The following is a 15858-nucleotide window of genomic DNA, read 5'->3' on the forward strand; positions in this document are numbered from 1 at the left end:
GCCCCTCTGGGAACGAACACCAAATCCCAGAGGGCACCTCTGCGAGCCGGCTCCCCGAGTCCCTGCACCGAGGAGTTGTCCTCCAGGTGTTTGGGGAACCTCCTGGGGCTGCTTGGACCAGCTGTGTGGTGTTCCAGTGAGCACCTGGCAAGCTGAGTTCCCCAACAGGGACAAGGGCAGCTGGTTTGGAGGCATCCCCTTGGTTCCTTAAAGAATCATTTGTTGCGGTCATTGTCCTTGTTGGGTGGTCAAGAACAGCCTCCCACAAAACACTGCTAGGGAATTCCTAGGAGCTAGGAATTCCTAGGAAATAAAAAGCACAACCACACAGGATTTAGCTGAGAAGTACAAGGTTGAAATGTGTATTGCTTTTGGCTAAAACATAGCTATTAAAAAATATTTTTTATTTTTAATGAGACCTGCAATGGAGATGGAGACAGGCCAAAAGGTCTATTCTTTGGATCAACTTTGGAAGAAGGAGCTGCGAGTGTAAAGTCTGTGTTTTGGAGGAGAAGCTACATTTCCTATGCTGCTGAAAACCTCTCCTGGAAAGAAAAGCAAAACAAAACACAAAACCAAACCAAGCAACCAAAAAACAACAACAAGCCCCCTCAACCCAAACCAAAATGAAAACACAGCACAAAAAAAGAAAAACAAAACCCGAAAACCAGAGCAGAGAACTGAAATCAAAACTGAAATTAAATCCCCAGAAATGAAGAACTGCTGTCACTCAAATGGTATCAAGCCAACCATGTCAATCCTCTGAATTCTAGTCATGGTTCAGCATCTCACTGCAGCTAAGAAGAGATCACATAAATCACAGTCACACATTACTTTCCTCCAGGCACTATGTTTTAAGGAAAAGCATCAGCTTCTCTTTGCTTGTCTGGGTGGGTTGCTCTTGGTCAGACTTTTCCTTTAAGCACAACCTGCCTCCAAAAGAGCATCTTTCACTGTTTTTCCTGTCTTCTATTTTTCTTTTAAGTATAGTGGAAACTTCCCACTTTGAACACACAAAGAACATGAAGAAACAGTTGCCACTGAGGAACTGAAATGTTACTTATTATTTGATCAATATTTTCAATGGCTGCCATCAAACTGGACTAGCAGGGATCCAGGGATTTTTAAGAGACATGTCAGGACCCTGAAATACTTTTCATGCTCTTAAATAGAGAAGTAAAAAAGGAACTTTGTCCAGGTACTTTGTTCTTTATGGGACTGGTTGTCATGTTAACATGGGAGGTAAAAATGGGAGCATCTAAAATGTGTTTCTACATGGGGGAACGAGGGACCTCTCTGTGGAATGCTCTGCTGGGCATATTGGAAATGGGAGCCAGCCCCTGGCAAAGTGTAGGAAAGGAAGGTCTGGCACGATGGGGGCAAAGCTGCTGGTGTCCACCCAAGGTGACCTCCAGCCACGTCTGTGGCTGCCAGTGCCTGCCCAGGACAGGTAAGCACCAGAAGGTTGGGTACTTCTAGAGATGCAGAGGATGTGGAAAACCGCTGCTACCACTTGCTGTTCCATCCCACTTCTAAATCCACAAACCCACACCCTGAGTCATGCCACAGCCTAAAGCTCGTGGCTTCCCATGGGATTTGAAAAAGATCCCTACTGGGATTGGAAGAAGATGGATTTCTGTGCAGGCTTTACCTTTACTGCATGGTGGTGACCCCATGTGTGTAATAAGCACCCAGAGGTATTTCCCAGCACTTTCCCAGCTCAGGAGAATGCAGGAAATCACTTCCTACCTGCTCCTTGTCGTTGGCAACACCAGCTGGCATGGAGAACATCGACCTCCACCACTGCAGCTGCTGTTTTGCCCCAGATTAATTTTTCAGAATTAGGATTCCATGAAAAAGCTTTTCACTTCTTCCTAGGAGGCAGTTCCTTTAAAAGTGTTCAAACTGTGGGTGCAAAGTCAGAATCCCACTCTCAAACCAACTCTGCAAGATTGCTTTTAATCTGAATAGTGATTGAAAAAGTGGCAAGTGATCACTTTTGCATGATTTCTTCAGGTCAGAGGGTTGTGATAGTACTTGAGAGTCCTCTGCTTGCCATATTTAAGTACTGTGTCATGAACAAATGAAAACAAAGCTGATGATGGCTGTCCAGCACTGCAGATTATCAACACACTTCAGTCAAGTCCAGGTGACTCAGCTTCATCTCTGCAAGAGTGGAAACACCATAGAGTTAAAGACCATTTTGCTAGAATTTGTGCTGTGAAAGGTTCTCAGAGTGATTTGATCTTGGATTCAAATGAAAGGGGTGCAGCTTTTACTGGTGCTAAGAGTGGAACATTTTTACAGAGTTTGAAGAACAGAGGAAATATAAAGCATGAGAATGTTGTACTTCATGGTAGCTGCTAAACAGAAATTAAAGTAAAATTTAATTGTAATTGATGTGAGATTAATTGTGGCCTGGAGCAGGAGGCAGTGGCTGTCAGACTTCACAGAGCTTAAGGGCTGCCACAGAGCTTGGCATTCTTGAGGACTGCCAGCCATTAGCACTGTAATTATGTTATTTTTATAATTCAGGCATGTAGCAAAGGGTGATTATGATGCAAAGGAATAAATGTCCTGCCAGTAACACAGGCACCACCCGAAAAATTATTATTATTATTAAGAAGAATGACTTAATAGGGAAAAACATTGAAACAGCTATTGAAATGCTCAGTTTGTACCCATCTCATCAGCAAGGTGCTAAGGAGCAACCACTGAGTCTGCCAAAGTCAAATTGAGTCAGACTAGTTTAAATGGTTTTTTTGGCAGTGTCCCTGAGCTATGGAGCAGTTTGCAAAACAGTAGCAGGAAACTTTAGGGACTGGTGAGAGACACAACACCAGAAAGCTGCTGGGAACACAGCAGTGACTGCAAGTGGCAGCCATGGTTGGAGATTTGAAGCTTTGAAGCTTCATTTGAAGTTTCCAAGGGGGCTTCAAGCAGGAATCACAGAACTAATGTTTTAATATTGAGAAAAAAAATGTAAGGAAAGATTTAAACAGGTGGGTTCAGTCTAGGGAGGAGAGAGTAGATGAGGACAATCATCAGACACATCATGGAATGGTATAAAAAGAATAGGGATGAGTTATTCTCCATGTAATTGGCTTGGTCCTTTTGGGTTAGTTCCATATGGTTGGGGAATAATTAGAATAGCAGTGGAATGCTGCAGGAAGCAACTTCAGTTAAGGAATCAGCCATATGGGAGATGTCTGAACCACAGGGGGACAAACACCACTTAAGACCAGTCCAGACACATGCTGTGCTTTAAAAAAAGGGAAATTGAATAAATGTTTCTACAGCTTCCTTTCAATCATGTACTTGATTCTATATTTAACACAAACAACACTTATGCTTGCATGAAGTCCCTACATTTTTTTATATAAGTTGAACTTAAAGGAAGAAAAAACAATTACATCAAACTATGTAGATTTGCAGCTTGAATTTGGCTAAATAATTCAAGTAACTGGTCTTTACATGTTAGCATTGCTGTTCTGTGTTGTCAACATCACTAAAAGCAGCTCAACAAATGTGCCTGTTCTTGCCATACTTTCTCTGAACAGAAGAAATGTTATTAATAAGCTGACACCCAAGTCATTTGCTGTATTGCAAATGATTTTATATTACAATTTAGACTAAGTCCTGTTTGTGTATTAGTGCTTAAAGGGAACCAAAAGAAAAGACATACTGAAAGAAACAAGTAACACCAAAGCTCTAAAAGTATTAATGATAATGTACTCACTTTCCAAAATCCTGGCATTTTATGACTGAGTTCCTGAACATTGCATTTCCAAACCAGACTATTTATTTTCACTTCCTATCAAAATACCTACTTGTTTTCAGATTAGAATAAAACCACAGAGAGGAAAAATAGGTTAAAAACTGTGCACCTGACCACTTTTACAACTGGTGTTCAGATGCTTATTGAGTTCTGGAGGCAATTAATTAGAGTAATGGATATAAAAATATAGAATTGTCTTTATTAATGAGGTATGCATTTGTTCAGATCAGGTTTCTTGGGATACAGCCTTCTATTTGAATTTCAGCTGGCCAGCCTTTGTATCTGTTCTTTGTCTTGTCAGAGTGGTTTATCTGTAAAAATAAAATAAATAAAATAAATAATAAAAAAATCAGTATTTAGTTTTTTTCTATTTACATACCAGTTTGTCAAACCTTATATAAGAGGAGGAGGTCATGAAGGAGGACTGGGAAGCTGAGGAGAATGTTGCACATCTTGCTTAACATAATGGGTGAAGATTCTGCCAGTTTCTCTCTTACACAGAGTGCTTTATTTATGTCACAGATGACTATCATGATATACACTAAACTGATTATCTTTGTCCAGCAGAAGATCTGAAATGTGAAGAATACTGCAAAAATATTCTGCACCAGCACAAGTTAGGGATGACCCCAGTCTGCTGGGAAAAAGCTCTGTGGAGAAGGACCTGGGGGTCCTGGTGGACAATGAGCTGTCCCTGTCCAGCAGAGCCCAAAGAGGCCTGGGGATCCTGGGGGCATCGGGATGGGCACTGCCAGCAGGTCAGGGCTGACCCTGCCCCTGTGCCCAGCCCTGGGGCACCTCTGGCTGCTGTGCCCAGCTCTGGCTCCTCAGCACAGCAGGGCCAGGAGCTCCTGGAGCTGAGCAAGGGCCTGGAGCAGCTCCGTGCCCAGGGAAGGCTGAGGGAGCTGGGGCTGCTCAGCTGGAGAAAAGAAGACTCAGTGAGTGGGGCCTCAGTCCTGCCTGGCCCTGGGTCTGTCCCTGTGTCCGTTCCTGTGTCTGTCCCTGTGTCTGTCCCTGTGTCTATCTCTGGCTGTCCCTGTGTGAGCGAGGTCAGGATAGGCTGAGGGAGCTGGGGCTGCTCAGCTGGAGAGGAGCCCAGGAAGAGGGGCCTCAGCCCTGCCTGTCCCTGTGTCTGTCCCTGTGTCTGTCCCTGTGTCCGTCCCTGTCTCTGTCCCTGTCTGTCCCTGTCTCTGTCCCTGTGTCTGTCCCTGTGTCTGTCCCTGTGTCTGTCCCTGTGTCTGTCCCTGTGTGCAGAGCTCAGAGCAGCCCAGGCTCTGCTCCAGGCCCAGCCATGGCCCCAGAGCCACGGGCAGGGGCTGAGCCCAGCAATTCCCCTGCCCAGGAGGCACAACCTCTGCCCTGGGCAGTGCCCAGCCCTGAGCAGGGACCAGAGGGGCTCTGGGGGCTCCTCCCTGGGACATTCCAGAGCCATCTGGACCCAGCCCTGTGCCCTGTGCTCGGGGATGGCCCTGCTGGAGAAGGGAGGTGGCACCAGGGACCCTCTGTGGTCCCTTCCAGCCTGACCATCCTGTGAACCAGTGATATTCTGGGAAAAGAGCCCCACTGTGGAACTCTGACGTGGCTGTGGAGGGAATCAGCATCATCAAGGGACCTGAACTCTGTTTTGGGTTTTCTCATTTCTGTCTGCCTCAGTCACATGATGAGCACGACTGGGCTTACAGAAACTGCACACAAGGGCACAGATGCAAACAGAAATCTCTGTAACAAACAGTATCTTTAGTCCTCCCATAACCTGTGGGCAAGTTATTCCCAAAGTTGGTTTTTTTTTTCATATACAGACAAATATAAAGTGAAAATGAAACAAATCTGACCTTTTCTTTTTGGATATTTTCTGGCAGCTTGAAGCCTTTGGCAGCTATAAAAACCCAACTTGATCTGAACTTTATATTCTTTATTTCTTTACTTCCCAGTTCTTCTAATAACTTTTTGGCGTCACCTTTCAACCTAGGAAAACGTAGTGAAAAAATGAGTGTTAAAAATTCAGGATGTGAAGAATTATGAAAAAGACCATGGCTGATTCATGTTTTACATTCAGCATTAAGCCTGCAGAATCAAAAATGAGATTTAAATAGTCCTGAGAGCTGTGGTAGCCGCATGACATTGAATTCATAGAGAGAACTGAATTTATAATATTTTTTTTCCTTCTCAGTAAGTGACTGATGTTAATAAAACCTGTTTGTAACAGCATAGCAGAAAGGAAAATGTATATCAAATACTGTTTGGTGCTTCAGTCCTTCCTTAATAAGGACAAGGGTGTCAAACATGGATTAAGTATTTTCCTGGATAATTACCATATCATGAACTCAGCTAAAATCTCCCAAAGATTCAAAAGCACCTGAAAAATCAGATTATGATGGTAGAAGGAATCCAAACTAGAGACATCATAATTAGAGGTGTGGATAAATAACACTTCAGAGTAAAGAAGGTTGTGACCCAGAGGTAACAGCAGTGCCCTTTGGGGTGCTTTAAAAAAACATAATATCTACCCATCCTAGGGAGCACCAACACACAGATATGTGCAATCATGGAAAAGACATGGAATTAAAACCCTTAGACAAGAACTGAGAGAACAACTCTGAGTGTAGAATGGAATTTACCATTCCTTTACACCAATTCCCAACATGAATTTTCCAGCTTTTCACCTCTCTGCCCCTCAGGCTCCATAACCTCCTACCTGGTGCTGCCATCATCGTGAGTGGCCATCAGAAGGAGGGTCCCTTCTGGTGCTTTCCTGATGAAATCCATCATCTCCCCTGAGTGCTCTGTGGAGTCATAATAACACATAGGACTACAACAACAACAGAATAACCAGAATAACACAGCTGGTTATTCCTGGCACACACATCACATTCCTACTCCTGCACCCACGGTCACAAGCATTTTTAAGGAGTCAGGGAATCACCTTCCAGTGCCTCAGAGCATTCTGGTTCTCCTCACTAATAGGTAAGGAAACTTGTCATTCAAAGCTTAGAAAAATGTGTTAAAAGCTATTGTTAGAGTAGATAATCTTTCCAGCTATGTGGAAGGATGTTAAGAGACAGATAAGCAAATTTCCTATTATGATTTTATAACTAAAATACAACATGACAGGAAAAGGAATTTTGCTGAGTGAAGCAACTGGATGTCATTTCTGGTTAAGTGCTATTGCAACCAGACTGAAATCATGGAGACCAAAGGGAAATACAAAACAAAAAAAGGGAAAAGAACAAGATAATTTAACAAAAAAGATCATTAACTATCTCAACCAACAGGAGAAATTCAGCTTTTCAGGCAAAATTTGTCATCGTATCTGGCCAGAACGTATTTTATGAAGACAGCAGCTGTTTGTTTCTAGCTGATCCCTGTTGAGAATACAAAGTCAAACAGGAAAGAGGAGGATAATTACATGAATCTGTCTTTTCTTAATGCAGAAACACTAACAAAAGCTCTATTGGACTATTTTCCTTACCTCCTGCCCACATTTCAAAAAAATTTATTGATATGAGTTTTCCTGTTTTATCTGTAAGTAAAAAAAAAATAAATCTAAATATGAGCAAATATTATTTTATTCAATAGGCAAATATAGAATTTTCAGCTAAAGCTAGGCATCCCTGATTTTGAGCATTATTTGGCTTCTTTTTCAGTTCTTAAATTGGAAGAAATATGAAATAACAAGTTTAAGATTTGGGGAGAATATTTTATTTCATGTAGTCTCCGAATCATCAAATGTGACAAAAAGGTTTTTTACTTCTTATTTAAAAAAAAAAATCATTTTCTGGTGTGTGCTTCCATTTTTTTATATCTAAATATTCTATACTAAGTCACAGCCATAGGTAGGAAAAATGATTAAACCTAAGACTATTTGAATGAACCAAATTCTATTCTGTGCAGTATTTGAGATGTTTAACGTTTCATCCATGGGGCACTTATTGAGAACAGTCATCATCTTGCCTGATCTAATTAGTGGACAATTAAAAAAATATGTTTTGCTACAGACTGGTGCAGGATAATGGACAGATTTACCTGCTTCTATTTGCTACCATCTTGCTTGTGCATTAAAATGAGTATTTCTCCTCTTACTCTCATTTGAAACTCGTTTTTATATTTTATATCCTGGAAAGTTTTTATGATTGTTGGGAAAAAAGAAAGTAGTTTACTGGGAAAAAAATTGGAACAGATTCTTGTCAGTGGTTAATTTAATCCTCAGCAAAATCATACAAGTTTAGACAAAGTCAAGATCTTGCTCAGCAATACTGAGGAAAAAAAAAAAATTAAAATATAAGTGTTTTGGGATCAAAGCCAGCTTGACTGTGCTTGTGAACTCCCTTTTTTCCCCTCCCCCACAGGATTTAGGCATTCATTTTTCCCTGGACCCATTATTGCATTTCATCACCATTCCCATCCATCTAAATCAAAATTTTGGATTTAGGTGCCTCCAAACCTAGAATAAAGCACACCTGCTGCTTCCATTGGCTTTTACTCTAAGCAAATGGCAGTTTAATATGAATTAAAATTTGAGTTTGTCTTTCTGTATCCTGAACAAGTCTGGAAAAGGAATTTGTACCATGGCTACACCTTGAGGCAGAACTGCAGCTCTCAGTTCCTGCCTCCCCCTTATCAGTGGAGCAGCAGATATAATTTATCAAGGACTGAAGCTGAAAGCTGAGTCCTCCTGCTGGAGATCACAGATATTCTTGCTGTGCTGCAAGTCTTTTGTCTAATGAAATACACCACATCTATGTGCCCATTTTCTATTCTATTTTCCTGGATTGATTGTGAACATGTCTCTTTTGTTTACACAGAAGACTATTTTTATCACATAAATTTGTTTTTCTTACATTAACATGAATCAAGTTTGCAATATTTTCCTTTCCCTTCCATACTAGCTGGTAAAAAACCCCACAAACAAAAAAAAAAAAAAAAAAAAAAATGAAAAGAATAAAAAAAGAAAAACAAACAAATATCCACTCCCCAAGAGCACTGGTAATGTAATGCAGTACAAAAGTATGTGTCTCTCAAACATTTTTTTTCTCTTACTTACAATTCACAATGGCAATGATTATACCACTTCCAAGTTCATAATTCCCTTCATTTATAAACCTGGAATTGAAATAAATACAATATCAGTAAAAGACATCTGTCCAGCAGCTCTGTTGCAAAGTCATGTTTACCAGTGCTAAGTAATTTTCTGATACTTATGTTTTCTTCAGTTATTTAAATCAAAACTCTATTGTGAACAAGAGCTTAAAAATCTTGCACAAATGTATCAGTCAGTTTCCTTCAACAATGACTCTTTCAAAATGAGCCAGATCAAGAAAATATTTCATACCTTTGCAGCCAGGAAGATAAAGGAGGAAAAAAAACCCTAAAACAAACAAGATGAGGTGGTTTTATGACTGTACTCTCTGTGGATTATGTCTCCAGGAAAGGTCACTGCAAGGTTTTGAAGTTATTTCACCTGTCCAGTTTGAAAAGCCATGAAGGAGCCTGACTTTCAGAAGGTGCTGAGCAGTCAGCATTCTGTAAATCTGCTATCCTGCACCATGAAAACTAAAAATCTTGCTGAAAACTAACAGTCATCTGCAGCTTATATAGAAAAACAAAGAAAATCACTGGAGATAAGGTTAAAAAAAAAAAAGAAGAGTTAAATACTGTCAGATAAATTCTGAAGTTTTCCACCAGAATGGAGCCCCTGGTAGGAGCTCAGTTGCTGCTACTGAGCCACACCCAAACACTTTTGCTCACAGTAGAAAGCACTGGCTTAGGTGTAAAGCTAGAATAGTACTCACTCGTCATCCTCAAAACAGATTTTAGGCCTCCTCTGTTTGCCACCGCCACTGAGGATGCGGTAGACGAAGTTCCCAGGAGGGCAGGGAGCCCAGAGGTCACACTTCTGCCTTTTGGGGGCTGGGGCTGCAACAGCAAAGATGAAAAAAACATTTTATTGGATGCTGCATGAGCAATTTCTACATGGGATGAGTCCCCTAAAGCCAACGTGCTGAACTGAAACATCTGAACATGGAATCCTGGGATCGTGGCAGCTTCATCACAGGTTGGTTTGGGCTGGAAGTGATCACTGATTTCCAAAGAGGTATAACTGAAAATAAGGTAATTATTATCTGCTATTCCACATAACAGGAAACAGAGGCTACCAGGATGAAGGTTTCCTACCAACAGCTTGAAGTGAATAGCTATCCTTCTTATTTTAAGCCCTTTTTTCAGACAATAACTTAGTCATAGAGTGACAAAAATATACACAATAAACCACCTGGTCAGAGCTAAAAAATAATGAGAATTTACTCACAAAGTTTAGTTAGTGGTTCAGCTGTTTATCATAAATATAAATTACGTGTAATAGAAACAAAGCTGCAGCTTTGCACTCTTTTGCTCACAAATAAATTAGTTGTTCTTACACCAGTGTTCAAATAATTGCCTTTGTACACTGGCAAAAATAGGCTGATGTGGTTCTTCAAAAACAGTGTCTAAGAAAAGGTTTAACTTTTCTTTAATTAACTTTACAGTCAACTTCATTCTTATAATAGCACATAACAAATGATTTCTTAGCTAACAAGCCATTTATTATTTAGCACATAAATACACAATATCAGATACAGTATAAGAAAGAAAAAAAAGGAAATAAATACAACTACATACCCCTCAACACTGGTTTCTTTCCAATCTCTTGAAGTGCAGCAATAGATACTGTATGTTGGGGTACATGAGCAGCAAGAAAGTATCCCAAATACCAAGCAGCCAAGGATGCCAACAGGAGTCCAAATAATCTCAGAACAACTGTGAAGGGGAAAATAAAAAGGAAAAAAACCCACCCAACAAAAACATAAAAAAGTTTTCATAACTTTTTGACAACACAAAAAATCTTGTCATATTTTCTGGCACTGCTACCCAAACTGGCTGGTTTTTGTTTGATTCACTGTGCTAACCACAGCCTTCAGAGATGTGGCAATGGAGTATTTGGTGCATTCCTATCTCCAAGGACAACCCCCTTTGTTTCTAAAACTTGATCTTCAAGCAGAAAATTCCCCCAATCACTCTCTTCAATTCACATCCAGAATACCTCAAAGAAACACAAAGTTTAACTCAGTCCTAGTAGGATTTTGACTCTGAAAAGTAAGTACTGGATACTACAGAGGTGTTTTGCAGTTACTATTGATTTTTTGAGACATGCAAACACTCCAGGAATGGTTTAAATGCTGACCAAACAGGGAATTCCCTGCATCCACGTTTTTAACATGCTGGGTAAAACCAGCATGGCCCTAACAATCCATTTCACACAATGAGCTCTCACTGCATTCACAGAATCAAGAATAATCTGGGAATGGACCCTCAATCTAATTAATTAATCTAATTTTCCCTCCTTTCAATGAGCAGGGAAATCTTCAGCTGCATCAGGCTGCTCAGAGCCCTGCCCAGTCTGACCTTGGGTATTTCCAGGGATGGGGCAGCCACCTCCTCCCTGGATAACCTGTGCCACTGTTTTAGCACCCTTGTTGTGAAAGGCTTCCTCCTCCTATTGAAAATCTGCTTTTCCTCAACACCAGAAGTGCTGATGGCTTTCCTGATGAAATACACCCCTTAATTTATGATGCTAAATGAGGAAATATCACACTGCAGTAGTGGAGCATGTTGTTTTAGAGGCATGAGTCACCTCCTGATCTGCAAAGAACAATCCTTGAAAACAAGGGTCTATTAAAGTGGAAAAAGAGAAAATTATTCATTTTGTAGTCCTGAAAACTGAGTTCAACAGGACCAATATCCAAAACTATGCAGTATGTTTACTTTGCCAGCCCTCTAGAAAATATCTTGTATTATCCAATCTGAATCTTCCTTATAACAGTTCACACTCATAAGATAATTCTCTCTTTTCCTTCTTTGAACTGCTTTTTATGAACACTAAGATTTCTGCCCTACCCTTTCTCTAGAATAAGGCCAGATTTTTTACTTGTTCTCCTCAAATCCTGTTTTGCCAGTTCTGCCACTTCTGTGAATTCTGCCCAATTGGTCTGCATCCAAATTCTGAAAAATTCTGTTATTCCTGCCAGAAGGAACTTTGATTTTTTTTTTCCATAAGAGCAGACTTTATTCACACAGGTTCTGTTGATAATCCACCATAAAGACTGACTTTTTTCCTCTCTAGCTACTCCCTCTTTGTATTTCTCCATGTGATTATTCCTGCATTCTCATAGCTTTAAAAATAAAAAGCCCAATGAAACATTGCAGAAACATTTGTGTGACTGCAGGGAAAATACTGTGAGAAACTTGCTGTGTTTTCATCAAAGGATTAAGTTTGAGAAAGTAATGTAATGGATCTTCAGATATTATAAATTTCCCTAAGTATTACCCAAGAGAAATCTCTCACTCCACCACGAGTAGTGGTGCAAACCCACACTAAATTAATACTGAAATTACTCTGACACTTCATGTGTGCAGTGATGTGAACACAAACACTGACAAAATCCACATGCACAAATCAGGAAGGTGGTGGAACCCAGCAGAATGACCTTAGCTCTTTTTCAATATTAAAAATAAATTACCAGATTTACACACAAAATATATTTAATTTGTAAAGGAGGCCAAATCACAAGTTTCAAAGACAAAACCCTGGAAGAATGAAGAGAAAATTACAATTTTATTGAGAGATTTCAGGGACTATTTTTAGGGAGAGGATGGGGCGTGGTGCATTGCAAAGATCTGTGAGAGCACCAGTCAGGTTTTGTTTTGCTCGTTCCATAGTTGGCTTGGCAGGTTTACCTTTACAATGTATTTGCACTATTTTTCATCATTATTATGAAGCAACTCTGCTGTAAAACAGGCTCAATAGTGCAGCATTTTATCTAAATAGAAGAGAAAGTACAATGTCTAACTGCTGTTGTGCCTGATGTTGTTCCCTGGTGGCTGGGAAAATGATGGAACAGAACACCCTGAGTGTGATCACGTGGCACAAACATGATAACGAGGGATCAGCAAGGGTTTAGGAAAGGCAGGTCCTGCCTGACCAACCTGATCTCCTTTTATGACCAGGTGACCCCCTGGGGGATGTGGGGAAGGCTGTGGATGTTGTGTGCCTGGACTTCAGCAAAGCCTTTGGCACCATCTCCCACAGCATCTCCTGCTCCAGCCCAGGCCTGGACAGGTGCATCTTCCCTGGGGTAAGAACTGTCTGCTCAGAGGCTGTTGGGGATGGTGCCACACCCAGTCATGAGTGGTGTCCCCCAGGATCAGTTCTGGGGCTGGTCAGGTTCAATGTCCTTATTGATTGGGGAGGGGATTGAGGCCACACTCAGTTTGCAGACAACACGAGGTTGGGTGGGAGTGTTGATCTGCTGGAGGGCAGGAAGGTTCTGCAGAGGGGTCTGGACAGGCTGGATTGATGGACTGAAACTGGGATCAGGAATAGGGTGGCCACAGGAGCAGGACCCACCTGTACTGGGCACTGGTGAGGCCACACCTCGAGTCCTATGTCCATGTCTGGGCTCCTCACTACAAGAAAGGCATTGAGGGGCTGGAATGGAGCTGGGAAGGGGCTGGAGCCCCAGGAGGGGCTGAGGGAGCTGGGAAGGGGCTGAGCCTGGAGCAAAGGAGGCTCAGGGGGCCCTTGTGGCTCTGCACAAGTCCCTGCCAGGAGGGGACAGCCGGGGGGGTCGGGCTCTGCTCCCAGGGCACAGGGACAGGAGCCGAGGGAACGGCCTCAGGCTGGGCCAGGGCAGGCTCAGCTTGGCCAGCAGCAGGAATTTGCCCATGGAAAGGGGGCTCAGGCCTTGGCAGGGGCTGCCCAGGGAGCTTTGGAGTACCCATCCCCGCAGGAGTGAAAGAAACAACTGGATGTGGCACTCAGTGCTACTCTCTAGTTCACAGAGTGGTGATCAATCAAAGGCTGGACTCAATGGTCTTGGAAGTTTTTCCCAACCTAAATAGTTCTGTGAACCTATAATATATTCTGTATTTTATTTAGAACACAAGCTTCCTAAATGTTTTTTTGAAATATGCCTTTTAAGGCTCTAGGAATACTTTTCCCAACTCTCCTGCATAGTTTGTATCTGGTTCTCAAAACTCACAGAATATTTTGACTGTCAACCAACTTTTGGTTTTGCTTTCTGGGACTCAGAAGGTATCAAGAGACCTCACTGACCTGAACTGCTGGGTCCAGCTGGCTCTCTTAGGTTTACTGAGGTTATCCTGCACACATACATTCATTTTTGGGTTCCTCTGCAGATGTGCAGACCTCTACACAGTTAACAGCGAAGCTGCAAGCTCAGACGAAGTTAAGATAATCAAGAGCACAATAAAGCACAGTAAAGCACAAAGTGCAGCCTACATGCAGGAAAGTCAGACTGTGCTTTTGCTGTTATTGGAGGCTGTGGTTGCTCAGCACCAAGGAGCAGTGTGGGGACACTGAGCTGCAGGGGCATTGCTGTGCCTCCCTCACTCCATTTCTGCCACGGAGGAGCTCCCTGAGAGTTGTCACTGTCACGAGGCAGGGACCCTCACAATACTCACAGTGCCAGGCAGAGGAGGTGGCACAGAGAAGCCAGGAGGAAGGACAGTCAGCATAGAGGTGTGGCAGGACACGTAAAACAGCAGAGCATAAGGAAAAAATGACAGAATCACAAAATATCCTGAATTTAAAGGGACCCACAAAGATCATCCAACGCCTGGCCCAGCACAGGACACCCCAACAATCCCACCCTGTGTCTGACAGCATTGTCCAAACCCTTCTTGAGTTCAGTCAAGTTCAGTGCTCCCCTCTTCCCTGGGGAGCTGTTCAGTGCCTGACCACCCTGTGAGTGAAAAACCCTTCCCTAAAATCCCAATATCTCCTCTCCTAATATCTCCTCTCCCCTGAGGGAGCTTCCTGCCCTGCCCTCGGGTCCTGTGTCAGCATTTCCACCTTTCAGCAGCTCCCAGTTTCCCTGGTCCCTCAGGTGCCTCTTGGAACATCTAAATCACTGAGGGTAAGCCCCGTACTGGCTCATTCTGTGTTTAGCTGATTCCAAACCCCCACGCAGCCACACCTCGCTAATACACACTGTTTGCACGCAGCTGGGCTTGAACAGAGCGAAAAAACTTAAAGAAAAGAGGATATGTTTAAGACTCGAGCATGAATTATTCCACACTAAGAGCTGGGTTTTCAGCCGGCATCAGCGCTCTCGCCCCTTCCCCTTGGCCATGGGGGTCTCATCCCACCCGGAGCGGCTCCGGGGCACATCCTACTCACAGTGCCGGGTCAGCTTCATTATTATTCCTCCTCCTCCTCCTCCTCCTCCTCGTCCCTCTCCCAGCCTTCCCCTGCCAGCACCGGGAAGACAGCGGGAAGGGGAGCGGCCGCCCGTAAGCGCCGCACCGCCCCGGTGAAACAACTTGAAATTATTCTCCGCAGAGAGCACCCAGCTGGCCGCGGGACAGAAGGAGACTCTATGCCACTCCTTTTCTTTTCCTTTTCCTTTCCCTTTTCCTTTTCCTTTTCCCTTTCCCTTTTCCCTTTCCCTTTTCCCTTTCCCTTTCCCTTTCCCTTTTCCCTTTCCTTTCCCTTTTCCCTTTCCTTTCCCTTTTCCCTTTCCTTTCCCTTTTCCCTTTCCTTTCCCTTTTCCCTTTCCTTTCCCTTTTCCCTTTCCTTCCCTTTTCCCTTCCTTTCCCTTTTCCTTTCCTTTCCCTCTTTCCTTTCCTTTCCTTTCCCTTCCTTTCCTTTCCTTTCTTTCCTTTCCTTTCCTGTCCTTTCCTTTCCTTTCCTTTCCTTTCCTTCCTTTCCTTTCCTCCTTTCCTTTTTCTCTCTTTTCTCTTTTCTTTTCTTTCTCCCTTCCCTTCCCTTCCCTTCCTTCCCTTCCCTTCCCTTCCCTTCCCTTCCCTTCCCTTCCCTTCCCTTCCCTCCCTCCCTTCCCTTCCCTTCCCTTCCCTTCCCTTCTTCCTCTTTTCTTCCTTCCTTTTCCCCCCCCCCCCCCCCCCCCATTCTCTCTCCCTTCTTCTCTCTTTCTTCTTCTTTTCTTTCCTCTCCCTTTCTCCCTTCCTTCTTTTCCCTTCTGCTTCCCCTTCTGTGCTGTGGGTCCTTACAGATCATCTGCTCCCAG

At 42.9% G+C, this 15858-nt stretch overlaps 1 protein-coding gene across 3 annotated transcripts; it reads right to left on the reverse strand.

Annotated features, from left to right (window-relative positions):
• Positions 1-1939: 1939 nt before the first annotated feature.
• FAM3B (FAM3 metabolism regulating signaling molecule B) lies at positions 1940-15180 on the reverse strand. Of its 3 annotated transcripts, none has more exons than XM_050984543.1 (8): positions 15012-15180; positions 10433-10480; positions 9568-9691; positions 8820-8878; positions 7248-7298; positions 6474-6561; positions 5611-5743; positions 1940-4089 (listed from the first exon to the last, which is right to left on the reverse strand). In XM_050984543.1, exons 1-8 carry the CDS (start codon positions 15028-15030, stop codon positions 4000-4002), a joined length of 612 nt encoding a protein of 203 aa, XP_050840500.1. In that variant the 5' UTR covers positions 15031-15180; the 3' UTR covers positions 1940-3999. The 3 variants fall into 3 exon arrangements, with proteins under 3 accessions (XP_050840500.1, XP_018768959.1, XP_050840348.1); XM_018913414.3 differs by having other exon boundaries at positions 10433-10570; positions 15012-15177; XM_050984391.1 differs by lacking the exon at positions 15012-15180 and adding an exon at positions 14294-15005 and having other exon boundaries at positions 10433-10570.
• Between the last annotated feature and the right edge of the window lie 678 nt (positions 15181-15858).

This window comes from Serinus canaria, chromosome 1, assembly GCF_022539315.1.
Source record: "Serinus canaria isolate serCan28SL12 chromosome 1, serCan2020, whole genome shotgun sequence".
In the NCBI taxonomy this organism is placed as follows: Eukaryota; Metazoa; Chordata; class Aves; order Passeriformes; family Fringillidae; genus Serinus; species Serinus canaria.